Source organism: Nymphaea colorata, chromosome 8, assembly GCF_008831285.2.
Source record: "Nymphaea colorata isolate Beijing-Zhang1983 chromosome 8, ASM883128v2, whole genome shotgun sequence".
NCBI lineage: Eukaryota > Viridiplantae > Streptophyta > Magnoliopsida > Nymphaeales > Nymphaeaceae > Nymphaea > Nymphaea colorata.
Window position 1 is genome coordinate 5,808,250 of NC_045145.1, and position 26,348 is coordinate 5,834,597.

General features: G+C 37.2%; 1 protein-coding gene across 2 annotated transcripts in view; it reads left to right on the forward strand.

Moving 5' to 3' along the window:
- The window catches only part of LOC116258698 (protein LAZ1), a 42,883-nt gene that overhangs the window by 2,843 nt on the left and 13,692 nt on the right, over positions 1 to 26,348 (forward strand). For both annotated transcript variants that reach the window (XM_031636019.2, XM_031636021.2), the window contains exons 4-6: positions 348 to 456; positions 16,124 to 16,308; positions 16,447 to 16,535. In XM_031636019.2, the coding sequence (XP_031491879.1) occupies positions 348 to 456; positions 16,124 to 16,308; positions 16,447 to 16,535 (383 nt within the window). The remainder of the gene's footprint in view (positions 1 to 347; positions 457 to 16,123; positions 16,309 to 16,446; positions 16,536 to 26,348) is intronic.

A 26,348-nucleotide genomic window follows, 5' to 3' on the forward strand; every position in this document is an offset into this window, starting at 1 on the left:
GACATATAATCATTTTCCTGTCTACAGCTATCTTGATGAGGATCCCGCTGTTAAGATTGTGGTATTGTGAGTAGCTTTTTTTTTTGAGTTAAAAACCAATATATGGTCAGAAAAGTATTTCTTCAAATTCAGATTCTTTCTATTCGTACCAGTTTGACACAATATCTTGAAAGAGAGGGATTTCTTTGTTCCACCCTTCTACTTCTTGTTTATCCAACTATTATTTTGTTGTGATCTCATGACATCTGTTAGTAATAACATTAGCCAGGTAACACATGTATAAGTCCATTAGTTATGAAAATAGTTCTTTTGTACTATGATTTGTAATATTTTCCTATCTTCTGCAGTTTATTTCATTGGTGAATCCATCAATAAGTGTTGATATTGAGATTTTGCGGGACTGCTATGAAGCCTTTGCGATGTATTGTTTTGGAAGATACCTTACTGCATGCTTGGGTATGCATTTTGTAACTTTGCAGATCCATATTACTTAAAAGTTCATGTTTCTTATTGCTCTTCCTTAGTTCTGTGGTCTCTCTGTTTAGCTTGGAAATTTCTAACTTTTTGTGTGCTCATGTTGTTGTTTAGTTGAAAAACAGCCTCGGCTGCTTAACAGCGAGTGGCATTCTGGGCACCTAGGGAGGGTATCTAAGGAATTTATTGAATTTTCATCCCAAGAATGAACTTCTTTTGTTGAACTACTTTTTTTTTCTCATCTGATGTGTTGGTTGTCAGCAGCAATGTAAATAGATATATTTTTTTATGTATATAATTACATACATATATACCAAGCATATGCATTAATATATTGTTATCTGTTGTATATGTATATTTGAAAAATATATCTGTTAGGATTTCTAGTTTAGATAAGTTCTTTAGTGAGGTTTTTTAGTTAGACCCCATGTCACATGGTTGCGGGGTGCTGATGCGGGTGCCAGTGCCGGTGCAGCAATTTTCAAAAGAAGTTAGGTGCGGTTGCAGCGAGGATGTATATATATGTGTGTGCGGATATTTTTATAAATCATCTGTTACATAGCTATTTAATTGTTTAGTAGCCTTATTTATCTATATTTACATGTAAACTTTTTGTATTAGAGATAGTTTAGTTATGTGCATATTTAAAATGATCAGTTTTGGCCCAGTTCGGCTGACCGAACCAGATGCATTGTGTCGGAGAAGCACCAGCACCAGCATCAGCAACAACATGGGTGTGGCATGGATGCGGCAGCCATTAAGAAACACCCATGTGACATAGGTTAGATCTTTTAGTTAGGCATTTTATTTTGTAAATATCTTCTTCTTTTTGAAAAATTTTAATGTTATATTTCTTCAGTTGAACAGCTCAGTGTGTGAGCCCTTGGGACCCCCAACGACTAGTAAATTCAATATTATCTTTTGTATTTTTCTTGTTCAGCTGAACAGCTCAACTATGTCAGCCCTTGGGACCCCCGATGGCTAGAAACTTAGCCATTGGGGGTCCCCAATGGCTCCCTCTTTTCTGCCTGTATATATATGGCATTCTGGCCCCTTTATATTGCGATGCTTCTTTTGATCTTTTCTAAAACATTTTTGTGCCCTGGTGGTTTGTCTCCTTTATGGGTGTTGTAAAGCTTTTGTTGTGAGAAATGTAGATTTTATCTATATTTTTGGTGCTTGATTACCTTTTTGAAGAAGAGCTTGACTTGTTGTCTGTTGATATAGATTTATATCTATATTAAAGCTGCTTACATGCCATGCCACATAAGTGCGGGTGCCGGAGCGGCACATTCAAAAAAATTTGAGTGCGAGAGTATGTCAAGGGTATTTTATTATGATATTTATATATATATCTATATATATGTGTATGTATTACATACAATAATGTATATTGTATATAACATACAAGCATATCAGGCATATATAATTATATTTTGTAAATGACTAAATGTAAAGGAAACTGTCAATATCTAGAAGAATAGCTCAATGTGAAGTACACTTCCAGATTCGGTGCTAAGTAATGGAATATTAATAACAGAAAATTTTCACAAATGAATGGATATCTAAACTTACGGCTTATAATATAGCAGTAAAAAAGTAAAAGTCTTGGATTCCAGGGAAGAAAATCAACAAGAACCAAGTAAAAGACAGAACACGACAACTTATACATGGTATAGACTTATACTATGAAAACAGCAGACTTATACTACGAAAACAGTAATCCTATGAGAGATTATGCACGGTATAAACATTATATTATCAAAACAACAATATAACAAAAAAAGCATGACATAAGAGAATTATAAAAGCAACACCATAACAGTAATTACAAAAAATAAAACACTAACAATTTAACATTAACAATACACCCATGACACTGCACAAAATGTGCGATATGAAAGTAAAGGTAATAATCATTAAATAATTCAAAGAAATAAACTAACATTGTGCCAATGAAAAATAAACATAAACATACCACTCGAACAAAAAAACATAACAGAAAAAAATAGTGAACAGTCACTATGGTGCACAGTAGATGCAACCGTCTGATTATGAAAATAAAAAGGGAATGTCTGAAACGATCATGTTTAAGAGTTGCTGTCGGATGGCAGAGAAAACAATGAAGTGCCGGTAGCCAGAGATTTGGATAAATAGAAGGGGGCTAACAATACACTAGTTTGGACTGCTTCTGGAGAAAAAGTCAGCTTACTCACGCTGGAGATTGATTAATTATTGCCATTGGCAGTTGCGGTCTCAGGTCACTGAAAAATTCTGAGTGCCACATGAAGGGAGGAGGGAGGACACACATGAAGGGGGAGAGGGCAATGACTAATTGAGGCCTAAACCCCTTGCATTTTAAACTTTTATAACAAAAATAAAAAAACAAAAAAAATTGGATAGAAAAGGATATGATGTAGTTTGACTGCACTTAACTCACATTTGATGCAAGTCAGGTGCACATCAAAAGTTCAACTCGATGCGTGTTGACACTTGTGGGTTCGAGTCAGAGCCACACCCGAGTCCGCACCCGCATCACATCGACATGGTTACAGTACCCAAATTGAAGCATCGTGTTACATAGCTGACATGGTATCAAAGCAGGAAGAACTTGCCACTATCAGAGAATCTTTGTTATTAAAAGTTAAGGAGGATTTGAAGACTTGGTGGTTAGACCTTCACTCGTGTTGAATTGCATGTGGCATCATAGCATCTCCCACTTGATCAATGTTGTTTTTCTCAGTGTTATCTGTATCATACGAACCATCTGGGTAAAGAAAACCCAAACGATACGGGCTTGATACACGATATGCATGCATATTGTGCCCATATCATGAGTATCGTACGATACATGTTATTTTTTTAAAAAAGCAGGCCCAAGGTCCCCTTTTGCGCCTTTTGTTAGAACCGTGCCCTCTCTCCCTCTGTCTAAACTTCTCTAAAAGCTGTGAGAGGGAGACATTTTGCTGGTTTCTCCAAAAAATCACTCATTTGAGGAAGAAACCATCGATTTGGGCATAAAGGTTTGCTCGTGCACATGGTAGGAGCTTGATTCTTGCTTGAAGAGGGCTTTCAACATTTTAGCGCTGCTAACACAAAAGTGGTATAAACTTTCTCATTACCGTTGATTTCCCTTGTTTTTTTTTATTATTACTTGCTACCAACTACTGTAGATTTTTGGTTTTTTTCTTGTTTTGGGAAGATATGACTATAAATCCTGCATGGTAATGGTGTTCAAGGGTGGATCCTAATAATAGGTTAAAGGTTAAATATAATTTTTGTGAGCAAATCATATCAGGAGGGGTATCTTGTTTTAAAAATCATATAACTGGGACACACACTGATGTGGCTAAGTGTGATGGTTCTAGAGAGAAGACGGTGCCCCCTTTTGTTAGGCATCAATGCATCGAAATGCTCAATGCAACTAAAGTATCGAGGATTGAGAAAGAAATGAATGATGCTGAGGTAGGATATGAGGATTAAATGTAGATCTTAATAATATGTTAAAGATTAAATGTAATTTTTGTGAGCAAATCATATCAGGAGGGATATCTCGTTTTAAAAATCATATAGCTGGGACACACACTGATGTGGCTAAGTGTGATGGTGCTAGAGAAAAGTCGGTGCTCCAATTTGTTAGACATCAATGTATGGAAATACTCAATGCTACTAAAGCAATGAGGATTGAGAAAGAAATGAATGATGCTAAGGTAGGATATGGGGATCCCATTGAACTTGAAGAGGAAGGAAACAAAGATGAAAACATTGAACTTGAAGAAGAGGATGTTGGTGTGAACTTGGGAATAAGTAAAGGGAAAGCTGTCATGCACAGAGGCAGTTCTTCAGGTTACAGACTCGTATCATACGTTATGACTCGTTTGGGCAAAGAAAACCTAGACGATATGGGTTCGATATGCGATGCGCTTACATATTGTGCCCGTATTGTGAGTATCGTATGGGTTCCCCAAAAGATCACTCATTTGAGGAAGAAGCCATCGGTTTGGTCCTAAAGGTTTGTTGGTGGGAACAGTGGGAGCTTGATTCTGTGTGAAGAAAGAGAGATTTCAACATTTTAGGGCTACTAATACAAAACATATAAACTTTCTCATTACGGTTGATTTTTCTTGTTTTCCATTACTACTTGCTTCAACTGCCATGGATTTTTAGTTTTTTCTTCTTGTTTTGTGAAGATATGATGGATCCCGCGTGGCAGTGGTGTTCAAGGGTGGATCTTATGTTAAAGATTAAATGCATGAGCAAATCATATCATAAGGAATATTTTGTTTTAAACATTATATGGCTGGGACACACACCGATGTAGCTAAGTGTGATGGTTCCAGAGAAAAGCCATTGCCCCCAACTGTTAGACATCAATGTATGGAAATGCTCAATGCAACTAAAGCAATTAGGATTGAGAAAGAAATGAATAATGTTGAGGTAGGATACGAGGATCCCATTGAACTTGAAGAGGAAGCGAAGATGAAAACATTGAACTTGAAGAAGAGGATATTGGTGCCAGCTTGGGAACAAGTAAAAGGGAAAGGTGTCATGCACGGAGGCAGTTCTTCAGGTTATGGTGAAAGAAGAAGTAGTGGTGCATGGCATGAGCCAAAGTTGTGCTCGTAGTGGTGAAGAGCTCGCAGAGCACCTACTGGAAGGTTGAGTGCTGCGTCTGGTTCGATCCATAATTTTTTTCTTCTTATACTGCTGTAGGTGCGCAGCCTGAAATTCATACAACCATGTGTTTTAAAGACATTGTGCAGCAAGTAGATGATACGATAGGCAAGTGGTTCTATTATGCATTTGTTCCATCTAATGCAGCGAATTGTTTTCAATTTCAAGCTATAGGAGATGCCATTGCTAGTGTGGGCCGAGGGTACACAATGCCCTCTTATCATAAATTGTGAGGTAAAATTCTCAGCAATGAAGTTAGAGATGTTAAAAAATATTCTGATGATCTGAAAATGACCTGAAAAGGAACATGATGTACTGTTGATGGCAGATGGTTGGACAGATAGAGGAATAGAACATTGGTAAACTTCCTTGTATATTGCCCTTTAGGTACAATGTTCTTGAAACCTTTTGACATGTTTGATACTCCTAAGACTTTTGAAGCTTTATTGACAGTCTTTGATGAAGTTGTACAAACAGTTAGGCTTGGAAAAATATTGTGCAATTTATTACAGACAATGCAACAAATTACAAACTTGCAAGTGAGATGTTAGTAGCTCGATATGGGACATTCTATTAGAGTCCATGTGCTGCTCATTGCTTAAATTTAATGCTTCAAGATCTTGGTGAAGGTTCTATTAGAGTCCATGTGCTGCACATTGCTTAAATTTGATGCTTCAAGATCTTGGTGAAGGAAATTGTTTGAAATTCCCAGTTTAACAATGGCAAGAAATCACTAAGTACATTTACAATCATGCTTATGTTTTGAATTTAGTTAGGAAATTTACAAATAAGGCTGAATTGATTCGACCTGTACAAACAAGGTTTGCCAAAAATGTTTTGATTGTGTAGGGTATAGTCAAGCTGAAAAATCTTTTAAGGCGTATGTTCTTAAGCGATGATGGGCTGCATATCCAAAAGGCTATAAAAGGCAAGCTACTGCAATTGTAGATATTATATTCAGTAATTAATTTTGGGAATCATGCACAATGTTGTTGAAGATTTGTTTACCTCTAGTGAAAGTCCTTAGGTTGGCTGATAGCAATATTGTCACTGGCATATCGTATCGCGCATCAGTTGGGCTAACCTATCTGCCATATCGTAACATGTCTTAAATGTATTGGAATGTATCGTAAAAATTAAATTTTTAGTTAAAAAAACTAAAAAATTAGTAAAGCATCAGGAAAAATCAAGAAAAATAGCCAAAAATTTAGAAAAATCAAGAACAATGTATTTCTTTTAAGAAAATCATCACAAATAAAGAACATTAATGATTCATCATTCATAAACCATATATATCAGGGACAAATTCAAAAAATGGAAAGTAAGACTAAGAGATTCAAAATAACATATTAAAACATCCACGATCCATCACAAGGTTGAAGAGCATATATCACATATGAGCAATGTTGTAAAACGCATATCGTAAGGCGTATCGGTCGGGCTTTAAGATACGCTGTATCGTAACCGTATCGCAAATTTTTTTAAAATAATAATAATAAATCAGAAAAAATTTTAAAAAAATCGAAAAATTCATAAAAAAATTAGAAAAAATTAAAAATAATAAATTCTTCATAGAAAACATGTTTTAGATAATGATAGACTTATTATTGCTAAATGCTATAAACTTGCGCGTTCACGGTTCATCACGGTTCATCATTCATACTTCATAGACTGATAGACATCAAAATTCATAACAATATCATTCAATTTCAATCAACAAAGCATAAGTCATAAAGTGATAAAACATTCAAGTGTTCAACAACCATAGATTCATAACTCTTAAGTGGTTCAATACATATAATGATTCATCATTCATAATCTTCATCTTCTTCATCTTCATCTTCTTCTTCATCTTCATCGTCAAGAATTGGAAGATCCTCACCAACATATTCAGCACCAGCAGTAGCACTAGCAGACTCTCCTTCATCAACAAAGCCTTCTGTTGCTTCAACTTCAAGGTTGAAGCATTCAAGATCTTCATCATCAAATATTGTTGCTGGTTCTTCCTCAATCCATGGCTCCAGTTCGTCAAAGTTTTCCAAGCTGATAGGATCGAACTGAGATGTGTGCTTCCTTGCTGATGTTTTTTGTAATTCTCTACGTTACATAAGAGAAAACTTGTGAATATATAATTTCATATAAATATATTGTACAAAAAATATAAACATTAAGCTATATTACCTTTGTTTCAACCTCATATTATATCGAACAAAGACAAGGTCATTCAACCTTTTATGTTCGAGCTTATTCATTTTTTTGCTATGGATATGTTGGAACACACTCCAGTTCCTTTCGCATCCACTAGCACTGCATGTCTGGCTGAGGACTTTGATTGCAAAACGTGCTAGGTTTGGACAATCAAACCTATACCTATTCCACCATAAATCTAAACAAAAATATAACGTTATAACAAATTAATGTGAAAGTTCTAAAAGAATCAAATGTAACAAATGCAAAGTAAATTAAACATTTATATGTATTTACCTGGACGCATGGTTGTCCTGGCTCGAACGGCGACAGGTTGTCCCATGCCCCGATAACAAGTATCATATAGATCTAACTCATGGCTGACGGCATCTTGTTCTCTAGAATCTGCCACTAACATGTTAATACAATCCAACAAACCACTTAAGACTTCTCTGTCCTTCTTAAATGTAGGAGAAAATCTAATTGCAGGATTTAGATAGTAAGCTGCTGCATGAAGAGGTTGATGAAGCTGTTCAGTCCACCTTTTATCTATCATCTTCCATACGGGCATATATAACTTTTTCTTTCCTTTTAAGTTGTCTCGAATTGCCTCTTTTGCTTTATCCATGACCTCATGTAAGTACCCTATGGAAGGCCTATCCTCGCTGTCAGCTAACCTGAGGACTTTCACTAATGGAACACAAACTTTCAATAGCTTCACACATGTTTTCCAAAATTCGTTATTAAATATGATATCCACAACTAAAGAAGCATTTCTTTTATGAGCATGTGGATATGCAGCCCATTCTTCACTAGCGAACATCTGCTTCACTAGCGAACATTTGTGGCAAATCTAGTTTGTGCAGGTCGTATCAATTCAACTCCTTTTGTAAACTTTCTCATCAAACTCAATACATATGCTTGATTATAGATAAATTTTGTTATCTCTTGACATTGGTCAATGGCTGATTTCATATCATGCATCTCATTAAGATCTTGAAGCATAAAATTAACACAATGAGTGACACTTGGACTCCAAAAGAATGTTCCATACTTTTGAAATAACAAATCTCATGCAGCTCTATAATTTGCAGCATTATCTGTAATAAACTGTACAATGTTTGCAGATCCAACTTCTTGTACGACATTATCAAAAACATTGAACAAAATCTCAATAGTCTTAGGAACATCAGACAAGTCAAGAGATTTCAAGAACATTGAACCTTTAAGGCAATAAACAAGAAAATTTACAAGTGTTCTTGACCTTGTATCAGTCCATCCTTCTGACATAATGGAGCAACCTGTTTCCTTCCAAGATAATTTCAATTGATCGCAATGTTCAGACACTTCTTTCACTGAGAATTTTACCCCTCAACTGATGATATGATGACATTTTGAATCCGGGGCCTATAAAATCTATTGCATCTGCCATGGCTTGGAATTGAAAAGAATTAGCTGCATTAAATGGAATACATGCATCATAAAACCATTTTCCTACCATCTTTTGTGCTTGATGTAACATATCTTTAGATGTTACAGCAACACGAATCTGCGGCTGACCACCTGGGCTAGTATATGAAGGGAAAAAGCTCTTAATAGAGCCAACACTAGAGCTGCCAGTAGGAACTCTACCACTAGGTGGTCGCATACCACGCCTGGCCCTATCTGCTATGCCTCTTCTCTTCCTTCCCGTTACGCCAGATCGACCTCCTTCATACATAATCCCTTTTCCTCTACGATCTCTACCTCTTGAGGTCTCCAAATCTGTTCTTAGAATGCTATCATCTTCATCATCACATTCATAAGCTTCTTCCTCTTTTTCTTCATCTTCCAAAGGCTCATTATAGCCTACATCTGCCTCTTCAATTTCTTTCCGTATCCTCTTTTGATGTAAAGCATGAAGCATATCTAAACATTGTTGACGCACATATGGAGGCAAAGGATTGTTTGGTCCTCCAACACAAGGAGACGCATCTTTGGAGGTCCCTGCCAAATGGTGTTTCATTCTACTAATCCCTCCTGAAAATGTATTCCCACAGAAGCTACATTTGAGTTTCAAGCGGTTATTCTCCTTCACCCTTTCGCACCATTGCCATGTGGGATCCATATCTTAAAAAAAAGAAAAACGAAATCCTATGGTAAACTTAATGAAAAACACTTAAAATCTTTCAATCTACGATTATATAGTAAAAAATTATGAATACATGGTAAAAACATGAGATTTCATACCTTACGAAGAAGAAATGAAGAAAACCACTTTCCTCCCAACGAAAATCAATCACCCACGCACAAATCGACCCCTTAATATTCGATTTCACGGTGAAAATCAACTTTTTGATGGTGAAAATGGACGATCGCCCTCCATGACAGCAGTATCCGAGCTTGAGAAATGAAGAACGGAGGCTTTTTTTCAAAAGAAGCCGAATAAGTAGGTCTCGGGCCCCCTTTTGCGAAATCAGCCCGTATCGTACGATACGGGTTCTGTATCGCACGATACGTGCGATATAGGAATGATACACCCCCTATTTACGATACAGGTGGTGTATCGTTCCGTTTTTTTAAAACGCTACGGTACGTATCGTACGATACGGGGTCGTATCGTACGATACGTACAACACTGCGTATGAGTTTATACCATAGTCACTAAAAAAACGCAAAAAATTAAATTACCGTTTAAAACTTAAAAAAACTGTGTTTTTTGGAAAAAAATGTTAAAAACGAAAAAAATGCATTTTTAGCGTGTTTTTTCACTTTTTTTCTGTCACATGGGTATGGGTGCGAGTACGGGTATGGATCATTTTCAAAAAACTTGGGCGCGAGGGTACAGCCGTACACACACACACACACACACACACACACATATATATATATATATATCTTCTCCTTGCTTTTCTTTCGACCACCGTCTTCCAATCACCGCCGACTGGTGACTGGAAACTCTCTTTTTAGGTGAGTCTCATTCAGTCCTTTCTCTCTTTCTCTGTCTCTCTCTCTCTCTAACTCAACTCCTGAAACCCTCCACCTCAACCCTCTACGTCGAGGCGCAGGGTCCCTGCAAACCCTCCGCCTCAAGGCAAAGGGTCCCTCTGCAAAATTCCGGCAAGCAGCCCTCCTTAGCCACTGGATTGAATACAACAACCACAAAATATACAGTCTTGTGCATTAACGGAAGAACGGAAGGAAAGAGCTCGATCAAAATGAAGAAAACAACAAACAGAAGAACAAAAAATGAAGATGAAGTGAAGAACCGTCGTCATTCGCCTGTCGTCGTTCTTCGCAAAACAAACGAAATCTCCTTTGCTGCTCGCCGTTCGCCTGCTGTCGTTGGTCTCTGTCGGTGAAGAGTGAAGACGAAGAACCATCATCGACGAAAATATGTTTAAGGGTTTCGATAATTTTAACGTGAAAATTGTGAAAAACGTTAAAATCTACCGGACCATTTTGGACTCGGTCAACTTTGACCGAGTCCGAAAAAGGTCGAATTCGACCCCGTGTATGTTGACTATACCCGGTGATGTCAACGCCGCACCCGAACCGCACCGGATGCCGCACCCGTAACCGCACCCGCACCCGCACCCGTACTAGTGTCGTACCGGTACCGTGCGGGGAGTACCCGTGTTACATAGCTTTTTTTTCACTTTTTTCATTTTTTTTCAGTTTTTTTAATGCAAAACAGTTTTGTTTCACTTTCTATTTTTTATTTGTTGCAAATCTATTTATCTTGTGATGTTTGTGTTATGAGTTTCTCACTTATTTTATTTCCCCCCCTCCATTTTTAGTTTTTTAAATTTTTTTAAAATTTACAGTATTTTTCTCATTTTTTTCAAGCTCGCCTTATTATACTCGAGAAAAACCTCACCGTTTAAAACTCAGAGACGTTATTTATGACTATGGTTTATAGTTTATACATTAGAAGTTTAAAGAGCATCACAAATCAGCGGTTTTTTAGAGAGACCAGCAAAATCTCTCCCTCTCATAGCCTTTACATATGTTTAGAAGATGTTCTCAATTTAAAAGAACGACGCAAAAAGGGGCCTTAGGTCCCTTTTAAATTTTAACCTCGCATCATACAATATGGGGTGTATCATACAATATACCTCCATATGTTGTATGATACACCCGATATGGGCACAATACATGGGCGTATCACGTATTGAGCCCGTATCATCTGGGTATTCTTCACCCAAACGAGTCGTGTTGTACGATACGGGTCCGTATTGTACAATATAGATAACATTGGCTAATAATGAATAAAGGCCTTCCATAGGATATTTGTATGAAGCTCTGGACAGAGCGAAGGAGAGCATTAGAGACAATCTAAAGGGAAAAAGAAGATGTATATGCCTATATGGAAGATTATAGATCAAAGGTGGTCTGTACAACTTCATCGTCTTACTCCATGTAGCAGCCTACTAACTAAATCCTTCTATTAGATATCTTTCCAATTTTAAAAAAGATAGAGAGGTCAAGTATGACATATTGGACTGCATTGATGTGTTAGTCAATGACCATATAGAACGAGTTGCTATCCATTCAAAGGTCTACAAGTATGCTACTTGTTTTGGTATCATGGGGAGAAATATCGCAGTTCGATATCATGCAGGACATCCTTGCGTCCAGGTATTAGAAACATGACCTTTAATTATTACTTGTTTTTTGAGTTTTTATTTGTTATTTAAATTTATTCGGTTTGGCCATCAGACCTAAGGTGATAGGCGGTGGACATTTGCAGCTTGGTGCCTTGTAGATGGAAGTATTCCTTTCAAAACAAGCTGAGAAATAGGGAGTCTTGATCGCTAACAATAGATCGACGCATTCCATGGAGATTTCCCACACTGTCATGGAATGCCTTCACAACTATCTTTGTGGTGAAGGGGTGGGCCAGAGCTATGAAGTAAGCGTGTTTAGACAAATGATCCACCACCACTAATGTAGCTGATTTCCCACGGGATTTTGGTGAGCCTTCTACAAAATCCATCGAAATGTCTTTTCCCAAATCCGATCTGGGATGGGTAATGACTGCAATAAACCTGCTGGCTTTTTAGTTTCATACTTATCCCTTTGGCAGGTTTCACCTCTCTTGATATATTCAGTGATCAACCTCTTCATTCCTATCCAGTAAAAGGAAGACCGCAGCCTTCAGTATGTCCTTTCCTCTCCCTCATGGCCAGCTGTTCTGGAGTTATGAAAATGCTCCAATAATGTCTCCACCAGCTCATATTCAAGAGGTATAAACACCCTGCCCTGGTAGTATAAGTATGGCTCACGCCATGCATGACCTTACCTCTTAGTCGGGCTATTGTCCTGCTGTTCCTTGATGGCCTAAATTGAGGCTGAATTCAGATGCAATTGCCGAATTCTATCCCAATGTTCAACCTGCACTTGAGACAAGGTCAATAAGGATTCAGCTAATTGGTCCCCTGCACATGACAACCCATCAGCCACTAGGTTCTCCTTCCCTTTCCTGATCTGAATTTCGAAATCGAAGGCATTAAGCTTCATAATCTAGCTCTATAAGGAGGAAGATAGTGATTGCTGCTGCAGACAATACTTAGGCTGTGCTAATCATCACCACCACGAAGCGTTGCCCCATCAAGTACTGCTTCCATTTAATGACCGCTGGTACAATAGTTATAAGTTCCCGTTCGTAAGCTGATTTCGCCTTAAATCTGGGTCCTAAGGCAATAGGGAAGCAATACTGACTGAGAACTGCTCCCACTCCCTGATCTGCCTCCACTGCAAAGAGAATTTGGAAGTTCGGCAACCTTAGAAGAGGCGCCGAAGTAATAGCCTGTTTCAGCCTTTTGAAAGCCTCTTTCTCTGTTTCGCCCCATCTAAATTTGTCCTCTATTTTCTTGTTCCCCTTATACCATCAACCTGGAGATATAAAACTGGCCCTAGGCTGTTGCCCACATCAAAATGATAACTCAGGCCATGATCCAACATTGCGTAAAATAAATAAACAACTATCATGCTCAATTAATTCTACATGAGCATACTTTCACATCTATCATCACTACCTTGCTTTCATTATCAATTATGCCCATCTCAGAGCTAAAGCATTAGGTTATCATTAAACAACTCACTTTTGAAAAGTCAATTACGAGCATGTATCAACACAACTCGAGTTCCCTACTTGAGTGTTGCTTGTAATTCCAAAATCAGATACGACTAAATAACATGCATGTATGCATGACCATATATTTGAAGAATCAAACTGAACTCAATTTGCTTAAGCCAATTGCTTACACTTGTGACTTAGTTCAAGCTGCTAAATCTCAACTTTGCTAGTCTAAGCAATCTGCAAACCACTTGATTAATCTAATTATGTATTATGATTAATGGATCTTAACTAAAATTCTATGTGGTTAATCGCCCGCCCGGCTTCATCTCGACCCTGGGTAAGATCAAGGTAATCTAACCAAAGCTGGATCGTATCAGACCAAGATGTCGATTAAGGCTAGCTGGGTCTCACGGTCTAGCCTAGCCCATTGTCAAGTTTCATGATACAACAAATTGGTGTGCGGTTCGACATGGATTTCGATGCAACCTAGACAATTAAGCCACGTGAAGACTGTTGGCACAGTCTGTTCGTCTCATATACGATATGTGCAAAACGAGGGGGTTCAGGGTTTCTAATGAAAATTCAGCAACATCTTGTCTACTGATCTGATTTTCTGGATTCCAATCTGTCGGAATCGTGAAGAATAGCTGCAGAGTGCGCAGCCTAAAAGAAGCAATTAAAGTTCTACCGTCAAAAATCTAAAATTTTATATGTAATTGGAAAAATTGCAATAATTTTCATTGTACCTTATATTTTAGCAAAGTCTCTGCTCCAGGTGATTACAACATGTGACAAGAAGGATTCAGCAAAGTTTTGTTTCAAACGGACACTTTCTCTCTCTTCATTTATCTCTCTCTACCCTCTCTCTCTCTTCCCTTTCTCTCTCTCTACCCTCTTCCTCTCTTCCCTTTCTCTCTCTCTCTCTCTCTCTCTCTCCTTTCTCTCTCTTTCCCCTCTTCTCTCTCTTTCTCGTCTTCTCCCTCTTCTCTCTTTCTTCTTTCCTCTCTCACGTTGCATCCCAAAGGGAGGTGGCAACCCCTATTTATAGCCAAAAGTTATTATTTTTTTATTACTTATTATATTGTATTTTATATTATTCATATGATAATATATTTTGAAGAGGTTTAGAAAAATGATAATATATTTTGAGGAGGTTTGTTTAATTGATTAAATTTGAATGATTAGTTTCAGTTACAGTTTAGCTTAGTGTCTAAACGTAGCTTAAGTGCTCTAATCCGTCACGATTTGAGTGTTTAAGCTTTTACACTGTCATTATCTAAACTTAATCATGATTAGCACAATTTAATCTCGATTAACCAAGTACTAATCTACCCATGTTCATGGTTGAAAATCACAAGTTTTCCATTGACCAATGACCATAATACCCCGGTCTTACTGGGTCATGGACTATTTTAGCCTCTTAGTTTGACTGCAAATTTCTTAACCACTGGACATCCATTTTTTGTTTGGTTCAAAACACAAGTGAGACTAAGTCGTTTACTTTCTATATGTATTATTAGTTTCAAATTTTGATGTACTGTCTTAACAATACTCAGTTACTCACACAGACACAGTAGGGTTAAGGAACTTCTAGGGCTAAAGCTGTAATTCATAAACTGTTTTAAATGCTAAGAAGCTGTATGTTACATTCATAGCATTACTTTTCATTTTGTTGTTTAGATATGTGGTGGGATAGGTTTGAGCTTGAATGTCCATATCCCAAAGAAAGTTGGCAGTTAGAATCCTTAGCCAAACATGCAGTGCCACTAGATGTGAAAGAAATTGGAGTGTATTTGAACAAACTCATACCAAGAAAAGAAATAGGTTGGAACATAAAAGGCTGAATGACCTTGCTTTGTCAAATTCAATATGAAGTTGAGAGAAAGGTAAATTCAATACATTTATTATGCATTTTAAGTTTTTACCAATTGGTTAATTTTTTCTCTTGTTAAATTTTGTAGGCAATTAGGCGGAACAATGGGAAGGCTTCATTGTGCTCAATTTGATCCCATCAGCCTATATCATTTAATTGGATTCTTGGGTTAAACCTGAAGAAGAACCTGTGCTTGATGAGGATGATCTTGATTTTTTTAATAACCTTAAAGGGCTTGAAGAGTTTGTTGAAGGAGAGCCATGGAATGTGGATATTGATATTCCATTTGAAGGCATTGAAACAATTCCTAAAGACAAGGATAAGGAAGATGAAAATGAAGATGAAGATGTTGAAATGATGATTAGATAATTTAGATTAACACATTGATTGATGATTAATCATGTGTGTTTGTGATGACTAATGGTTGTGACGAATTGTGTGATGAATTTGTGATGACTTATATGTGATGACTTTTTTCTTTATGAAATACATTTTTCTTGATTCTTTTGAATTTTTATATTTTTTCCTGACTTTTCTTGATTTTTAAAATTTTTTTGGTAATTAAAAAATTAATTTCACGGATACATTACAGTACATTTACAATACGTTACGATGCATATAAGGCCTGACCGATACGTGATACGATACACCAATGACAACATTGAGATTTGGATTAACCTTTGTTTTTCCGTTATTTGATCAAGACTTTGTGGGATTTAACTAATGTTTATGCATCATCTGAAAATTGACTGTTGAAAGTTGAAATGTTTTTAGAAGTTTTCTGCTCAGTGGCAATGTTGTCATGTTTGCTCTTAGAACGATACTCATTCTGCATATCTTCTTTGTTTCAGGGGGTGAGGAAAGGACCATCCGGTTTATGAAGAGCCAAGGACGCCTTAGTGCCAAAACACCCTTGTTGGAGCAGGGTTATGAAAAGGGATATGTGAAGCACCCATTCCCGATGAAGTATTTCTTAAAACCATGGAAGCTAGGTCAATGGTTTTATCAAGTGATCAAGTTTGGAATAGTCCAATATGTATGAGCACTTTCAAATTTACAGCACCTTTTTTCTCCTTTTGAGCATGACATTATGTAATATCTTTCATGTTTGTCAGTTGTATGTTTTTCCTTCTATCTCCTACTGTAATTAATTAGGTATGGTTGATCATTGCAGATGATAATAAAGTCATTTACAGCAGTTTTGGCAGTGGTTTTAGAGGCGTTTGGAGTTTATTGTGAAGGAGAGTTTAACTTACGGTGTGGGTAAGCAAGTACCTTTTATTCTTTTATGTATATGCCAGATCACGTGTCTTGTTTCCTCTGAGTTTTTGTTTTTCATTTGATATAGAGCAAATGAGTTAAAAAGTGTCTGGTTAAAAATAGGAACAAGAAACTTACAGAAACAAGCCTAATTTTTTGGCAAATTTACTACTTTTGAAAAACTACAAACAGCTGCCTGGGTTAGTAAAAACGACTCTCAATCAAGCTCCATAGACAGCAGTCAACAGAAATCATGTGAATAATGTTAGAAGTACTTTTTCACAACTCGAGGAAAAAATATATTATGGGGTGATTATAGCCTGATTTGACTTGCATCCTTCTCACCAGATGCAGCCTTTTCCTGATCCAGTGTTTATAGCCTGATTTGCACTTGCATCCTTCTCACCAGATCCATTTGTAATTTTTGGTGAAAGAGATGTCCCGCTTGTCAAAATCAAATGCCATTTGTAATGGGGTGTCTAACTTGTGGTTTCTATATTTATGCAAATGCAATCGATTTATTTCAATCCTTCACACTTATCAGCATTTTTATTTCCTGAAAATAAGAAAAGAAAAAGGAAAAATAAAGGAAAGTTGAGAAGGTGAAAAAATTGTGATATTTTGGGAAAAACAGAAAAATGAAACTTCGTGCTTTATTGCATTTTTCTAGAAACATGATTTTACTATATTTTTAAACTTTTTTTGAGTTTGCATTCAATAGATTATTAAATGATGTAAATTTGTTCAGTGTCTTTGTAAGAAAACTAGTATAAAATTCAAGTTTTCTTATGTATAATTTTTTCATGTTGTCATTTTTGTAAAAATTCCTGAGATTTTCTCAAGGAAAAAAAACTTTGTGCTTAACAGTAGAGGAATACTTGACCAATGAAATCCTGAAAATGATGTTTGTGACTGTGATTTCAATTATTGGATTGAAATTACCGATTCTCTCTCTCTTTGCCATATTCTAGGCCATTCCCAACCACTGTATGGGAGAAAAAGAAAAGGTACAGAGAATAAGAGAATCCAACAAAATGCTATATGCCATTGTCAGTTGTCACAAATATTGTTCTCAGGTTTTTAACAGCGAGATTTTTCTTGGGAAAAGGAAAAGCTTAAAAAACTTAAACAAATAAAAAATTCAAAAAATAGGTAAAAATGAAATAAATTCAGTAACTAATAAAAAACATAAATAAAACTAGATAAAAATGATAAAAAGAATGTTCTCTTGATGTTAAAAATGATGACAAATAATTTGGTTTAAGTTCAAACTGAATAGTGAATACATGTTTGTATTAATGTTAAAAAAGAGAAAAATGAAAAATCAGAAAAAATGTGAAAATAACACGATAAATTTGTTTTCGTTTTTTTTTCTAAGTATCACGATTTTTCACGTTTTTACATTAATATCATGATATTTTCGAAAATATTGTGATATCTGTGATACTGCTATATGCCAAACTCCTCAAAATGCAAACTGAACAAGTTTATAGAAACAATAGATTGTTGTCAACCGGTTCATTATGTTGTCCTTGCACATGTATGGTCAAATTACATATGGACCAACTATTTATATTTGGAGCGCTCGGGCCCGTCACCTCATCATTAACTGATCAAAGCCCTGATTTTTCCACGAGGCCGTTTTGTAACTTGGGGTGTACATTCGTGCTCTTCATTGCAAGTGGGAGCCATTTTTTGATGCATTCATGGGATAGAAATGGAGATGCAGAAAAGGCGTAGGTATGTATGGATAAAGTGTTAAGTTGTTACGGGTTTGTATGGGTCCACAATATTGCCTGTGTTCACTTATCTAAACACCCATTCTCTACAACGGTGGTTGCATACATTTGCAATTACCGTGACACCTTTTACTATCTAGGGAATACATTACTGTCTCATTATTGAGACGTGATTTGCTGCCTGTTTCACTTCCTTTTTCTATACTTTCTTGCTCTGAACAGATTTTGGGGAGCTCTCAAATAGTTTAGAGCCAGGTCAATTCTAGGACTGGAAATTCCAACAGGTGTCTTTTCCGCTCATGTCTGTTATTGAATAATTCTTTTCGTTCATTCTCATCTTATCTGTCGGTTATCTTTTATTTCTGTGCCAATTTAATTTTGATATATTTCACCCCAATTTCTGCTATGATCTCGGTTTTGCACTAATTCTTCCTATTCTTTTCCTAGTTGTATTTTCCTGTCCTGCGTTAAATTTTCCCAAATGACTTCTGTCTATTCTGCTGTATACTCTGTTCTTTCTGGACCAACACATTTGCTGACTGATTACTGATCAGATTCATCTGATCAGTAGACCTGTCTGAAAACTTCCTTTCTATGCCTCTTCCTTCTGATCAGACTAGGCTGTTCTGAGTCCCATCTTCATCTGATTAGTCATCTGATTTAATTCCTGTAAGACTTTTTTTTTTTTTCCATCTTTTGTTAGACTCCTTGTGATTGTAGAGAGTCTAATGTAATCTGTCCTCTTTCTTTTCATTTAATCTATCACTTCATGTCATAGGATTGGTTAGCCACACTTCTTTTTCAGCAGATAATAGTACCTGGCTTGCTTATTGCTATTTTCTTTGCTCTTCATAAAAAAAGGTAAAGAAGTTAAAATCAGATGTTGCTGCAACTCCAAAAAAAGAAAGTGTTACACGACGGAGGAAGGAAGGAAGGAACGAGAGAGAGAGAGAGAGAAGGAAAAGATACTTCTTCAATATCGTGCCCTAATGGCCTAATCTACTTAAATAGTTAGGGATCGGTTGTTACATAAGTAAGACACATAAAGTTGTAAAATGACAAAAGAAGACTCTAACTTTTAAATAAACAGAAAACTACCATACTTAAAAATAAACTTTCTGATTTCAACACTCTCCCTCAAGCTGGAGCATAAATATCAACCATGCTCAGCTTGTCACAACATCTAGAGAGTCACCAATCGGAAGAACCTTAGTAAACATATCTGCTGCCTGATCTTCAGAAGCTACATGAACCGTAGACACTACACCTTCTTTTGTAAGATCTCGAACATAATGACAATTCACCTCAATGTGCTTAGTTCTTTCATGAAATACTGGATTGTTTGCAATGTAAGTGGCAACCTTGTTATCACAGTACATTTTCATAGGAAGAGGAACATGAATACTCATATTTGCTAGCATAGATTTAACCCACGTCATCTCAGTCGTTGTTTGAGCCATTGCTCTATATTTAGATTCTGCACTTGATCTAGAGACTACATTTTCTTTCTTGCTTCTCTATGATATGAGATTGCCCCCAACAAAGATACAAAAGCCAGTTGTGGATTTTCTATCATAAACAGACCCTGCATAGTCAGCATCACTGTAAGCAACAACTTCTGGAGATTCACCTTTCTTAAAGAAGAGGCCTTTGCCCGGGGATGACTTTAGATATTTTAACACCATCAACGCAGCATCTTCTCAACCCAATGATCCACCTATAGATAATCGGTTTTCAGGCCTGGTATACTCTAGGCGATCAGTCTCTACTGCAGCTCCACGCCAATCACAATGCGTACGACATCCTATTGACAGATGGGTGAGCTATAACGATTTTTCTTTGGATTTTCAGCTGTTTATGACAGAAGTCAGCAAAAAGGTGGAACCAAAATGTTATCAACATGCGAGTAAGCAAAAATGTTGGGTTGAAGCTATGAATGAGGAAATGGCAGCCTTGCATGAGTGTCAGACATGGTAGATTGTCCCTCGTCCAGATGATAAGAATGTTGTGGGCTCCAAATGGGTGTACAAACTGAAATATAAGCCAGATGGTAGCATTGATCGATACAAAGCTCGCCTTGTGGCGCGAGGCTTCACTCAGCAATACGGGGAAGATTATGATGAGACATTCAGTCCGGTCATCAAGATGGGAACACTACGTGTAATTATTTCTCTTGCAGTCTCACATGGATGGCCTCTTTATCAGTTAGATGTCAAAAATGCCTTCCTTCATGGGATTCTAAAGAAAGAGGTATATATGGAGCAACCTCCCGGTTATAGTACTCATGATCCTCAAAAATGGGTTTGTAAATTACACAAGTCTCTATATGGGTTGAAGCAAGCTTCTAAGTCATGGTTCGATCGGTTTTCTCATCATATACAACAAGTTGGTTTTCTCCGAAGCTCTCTTGATCACTCTCTATTTATCTACCATACTGGAGAAGCTACCACTTGGTTACTTATATATGTTGATGACATTGTTATAAGTGGGAATTCTTCTTCACATATTTCTTATGTTAAAGATATGTTGAAGCAAGAATTCAAGATGAAGGATCTCGGCGAATTACGGTACTTCTTGGGTGTTGAACTTGACAGGATGAATGATAGATTGACTCTTACGCAGCACAAGTATACCCTTGATGTTTTGGATATGGCAGGTATGATTAATTGCAAACCCATAACTACTCCTAGTGTTCTGAACACTAAATTGACTGCCTCTGATGGAACTGCTGCATATTCCAATCCTACATTCTATCGCAACATTGTTGGTATGTTACAATACCTCACTTTTACTCGCCCAGACATAGTATATGCTGTAAATCAGATCTCTCAGTTTATGCATGCACCCACAGAAGGACATATGGATGCCGCTAAGCGGATCTTACGGTACCTCAAAGCTACTCTTGGAGATGGACTAGTCTACACAAAATGTCCCAATGTTTCACTTGGACATAGCATATATACCTATACTGATGCAGACTGGGCAGGGGATCCCGATGACCGACGATCAGTTTCAGGTTTCTGTCTTTTTCTTGATTCTAATCTCATTTGTTGGAGTAGTAAGAAACAGCGTGCGGTTGCGCGATCTAGCACTGAGGCAGAGTATAGAGCAATGGCTGCAGGAACAGCTGAAGCGTCATGGTTACGACATTTGCTTGGAGAGCTCAATCTTCCTATTGTTTAGTCTTCATTACTTTGTGACAATCAAAGTGCGATAAAAATTGCCTTCAACCCCATCCTACATAATCGTACCAAGCACATAGAGATTGATCAACACTTCATCCGTCGGAAGGTTGAAGAAGCCGAGATCTTGCCTGCTTATATATCCACCAGTGAACAGATAGCTGATCTCTTTACCAAAGGACTCACAGGGCAGCACTTTTGGGAATTGAAGAACAAGTTGTGCATGATCAAATCTCATGCACAACTTGAGGGGGGCTGTTAAGTTTGTGCGTATGGGGATCGGGTCTGTTCAGACCCCATCCACTTCTTTTATATCCACACGCCTAAGAATACTAGGCGGTGACATTCTTGTAATATTTTATATATTTTTGTACAAATCTGTTGTAACCTAATTAGGTTAATCTTTTTAATAGAGATTAAGGATTGCAGGGCTACATTGGTCGACTGCATCTCTTCCTCCATCGTCTTGCTTTCTATCCTCTCTTCTCAATCTATCTTATTTTCAGTCGGAGAGACATGATTTAGTGAAGATTCTTACAATGATAGTACATATAAAAAACATGTATGTGTATACCTATGTGAAACCTAAACCCTAAATTCTAACAATTCATTCATCTCATGAAACTGCAAGAAACAAAATAAAGTCTCTTGGTTTCCAATAGAAGCTGACTATCATGCAATGACTGCTATTACCATGCAGATTGTATAGCCAAAAAGTCTACTAGAAGATATGAGAATCCATTTTAAAGAAGCTACCACACTCTGTTGTGATAATAAGAATGCAGGCATAGCTAACAATCAGTCAATCACCATTTCATATGAGAATAAAACATCTTGGGATGAATTGCCACTTTTTTCATGAAGAATACATCAAGAAGACATCCTGAAAACCATAAAATTGTCTTTTGTCCCTTCAGGGTATTAACCTGTAGTTTTTTTCATGAAGGTTCTTGCTTCCAATAGATTTCAGTTTCTTGTTGACAAACTTATGTGATCGTATAAATTTGAAGGGGGTGGGTGGGTGTTAGATTTAATGCAAGTATGTACATGTATATTCTATTATATATTACAAGCTCTATGCATATGTGTCATCTTTTCCATATGTGTTCATAAAATAATTGATTTGAATATACCACTTATACATAGGTTTCTTTTTTGTAATTTTTATCCTTTTTTTCTCTATTTTTCTTTTTATGACTTTGTATTTTTTTTTTATTTTTCTGCTTTTTTTTACTAGGTTTCTAGCTGTAGCCATTCTGGCCCTCTCGTCTATATGTTTTTTTCCAATCTTTTATAGTTATTATCTCTGTTTTTAGTGCTTTAGTGCATTTCTTTTGTTGAGAGTTTCTTCTTATGGTCGTTGGTATAGATTTTACATCTATATCATTGACATTGGCAGTAGCTAACAGTGAGAACTGGTAATGGCAAGAGATGAATGGAAAAACTTTGTTACCTAAATCCTTGAGTTGTGAAAGGTTTCTTCATCAACTTGATTATGTCCTGATTTTTATAAGAATAAAGTAGAAAAGTCAATATGACTTGTCGATATTAGTATTGATTGATGTGAAACAAGCTCAGGCAAGTCACTATTGAAACCATCGAAACAAACAATTATAAACCGATTCTTCTGATTTATGGCAATGAGTAGGTTAGTACCGCAACACTTGCCCTGCAACGTTATCGTCTTCATCAGCTCGAGCAATTTCCAAATTGTCTCGAGAGGTTTACTAGCTATGGTTGTTAGAGGGTGGCCGTATGTCTTACATATATACAAGAAAATGGAAATGGTAAGACCTGTCCTATTGGTCTTAGGCGATAAGTAAATGGCAATTGTTGGTCTTAGGCAGTAGGAAATGTTTGGCGGGTGTGTACATGGAGATGATGTTCAAATATTGAACACTAGGATAATGTTATGAACTATGTCACATAGGTACAGGTACGGGTACAGAGAAGCGGATATGAGTTCGGCGTTTTCGCCAATCTTGGTACAACGATACGACGATAATTATATATTTGTAATTCTAAAAAACAAGTGATATTATCACATCATTAAGACTGTTGCAGCCGTGAGACTTGGAGAGAGAAAGCTTAATTCATTCACTAACCTTAATCTCCATTATAAAGAGATTAGGGTAGAAAAGAGATTTACAGATTGCATCAACCTAAAATAAAGAAATGATTAAGGAGGCCTTATAACTCTTTAATATTACAAAGAGCCACCTAGAAACATAAACTCTTCTAATTCAACACTCCCCCTCAAGCAGGAGCATACATATTAAACATGCTCAGCTTGTCACAACATTTAGAGAAATCACCAATAGAGAGAGCTTTGGTGAAGATATTCTGCAACTTGATCTTCTGAAGGAAAATGAATAGTGGCAATGGTTCCTCCTTGAATGAGATCCCGAATGTAATGGCAGTCCACTTCAATATGTTTAGTTCTCTCATGGAAAACTGGATTGTTTGCAATGTATGTGGCTACTCGATTGTGACAATACTTCTTCATAGGAAGTGAAATCGACACACTTAGGCTAGATAGCATGGATCTAGCCCAAGTCATTTCTGTTGTAGTTTGAGCCATAGCTCTGTATTCGGATTCTGCACTAGATCTTGACACCACACTTTGTTTTTTGCTCCTCCATGATATAAGGTTGCCTGCCATAAATACACAAAATCCTGTGGTAGATTTCCTGCCTTCGACTGAGCCAGCATAGTCAGCATCATTATAGACTTCCACTTTCAGGGTCTTGCCTTTTGTGAACAAAAGGCTTTTGCCAGGAGACGATTTCAGATATTTGACCACCATCAAATCAGCATCCCAATGAACTTTCCTGGGTTTTTCGATAAATTGACTTAGCTTCCTCACTGCAAAGCTAGTGTCTGGACTTGTCACAGTAACATAGAGGAGTTTTCCAATAAGGGACCTATATGATCGAGAATCCACTAATTCTGCTTAGTCATCGTGAAGGTGTATGCATGTATTCATAGGTAAATTAGTCGGTTTAGCTCCTAGCATCCCGGTGTCCTGCAATATCTTGCTAACATTCTTGTCATTTGAGTAAGTTTGTTTCAAGAAATCTCACATTTGTTTGGCAGAGGTATAGTATCCAATAGTTGAAGCAATATGTGGTTGCACACTATTCATGATCCACAATATGACAATATTATTATTCAAAAGGAAGACCCAAGTGACTCGAGAATAATTATAAACAATGACAAGGAAATACCGAAATCTTGACCTACTAGCAACTCTGCTAGGACCATACACATCAACATGAAGAAGATCAAATATTCCACAACTGGACGGACTAAGACTCGATGAATAACTGTTACGGGTGTGTTTGCCAAGATGACAAGCTTCACACTGGAACGACTCTGGTACTGAAAGATGAGGAAGAAGGTGACGGAGCTTGGAGACAGATGGATGACCAAGTTTGAAATGCCACTGGAAGGAGGAGGACAATTAGGTGATCGATGATGCTGCAATACCCACTGGATCTGATAGGAAGTAGATGTCCCCTTTCTCATAGCCTCCACCAATCGTCTTTCCAGTTTGCAAGTCCTGAAATGAACATATACCATAGTCAAATATAACACCACAATGTAGATCATTAATCAATTGTCCAACCGATAACAGATTTGTGGGAAATTTAGGAACACATTAGGAATAGTCATAGACTGAGAAATCTTGATATCTTCATAATCCATAATAGGTGACCATCTACCATCTGCAAGTCTCACATGACGTGTCTGAGGTAATGAGTATAGCACAGTAAACATAGAAGGTCTACTACAAAAGTGTCTCGATGCTCCTGAATCAATAATCCAAGTAGTAGCTGTATCATGTGGGACAATATCAACAGACATAGCACTGTCTATCATGACTGTAGAGGCTGATGGCTCGGTAGATCTGTGTGCTAGGAAGTTCTCATACTCTGACTTGTTGATACTCACAGAGTCACAGTCACTGTCTCAGGGTGAAAGGAAGATAAAGACCCATCTACAACTGATGACGCTGCCTGAACAGATCCAATAGGAGACTGTAAAGAATTTTTGCCCTCCTTAGATGCAACATTTTTTCCTAGGGATGCAGCGGAAGGACGACCATTTTTATCCCAAAATCTATCTTTCAAATGCCCTATTTTCTCACACTAGGCGCACTGAAATCTCCCCGACCTCCTGCTAACCCTCGACCTATGCCTCTCCCCCTGATTGAACTGCGTCCACGACCACCGGAAGCTACCAAGGCAGAGACATGGATATCACTAGAGGGCGGAGAAAGGGTCACAGCAAGATGGCTGAGTCTGTTGTAGGCTTTAGCTAGGTCAAGGATTTCTACTCTGGTCAATATCTGCGCCTTTGCTACTGTGTATTCAGGAGAGAAACCCTATAGAAACTTCGCTACCATAGACTGCTCACCATGAGTATCATGACATGTTGGACATGGGGGACATAATGCTTTAAGTCGTTCATAGATGGACTTGAGGGAAGCGAAATACTGAGCAAAACTTTGGTCACCCTGTTGCAAATTAAGTAATTCCTCCTCCACCTGCAATATCTTGCTAACATTCTTGTCATTTGAGTAAGTTTGTTTAAAGAAATCCCACCTTTGTTTGGCAGAGGTATAATATGCAATAGTTGAAGAAATCTTTGGTTGCACACTATTCATGATCCACAACATGACAATATTATTGTCTCCCTTTCATGAACCATATTTTCCATTCTTTTCAACAGGCTCATTTTCTTCTATAACATGCTCCTTCTGATGTCCAATCACAGACATCATAAACACACGAGACCAAATCTCATAGTTAGATCCATCTAACTTTACAGTAGAACCATAAGGGAATGTATTTCCTCCACTTTTAACCTCATGAGAGAAATCAGTTTTGGAA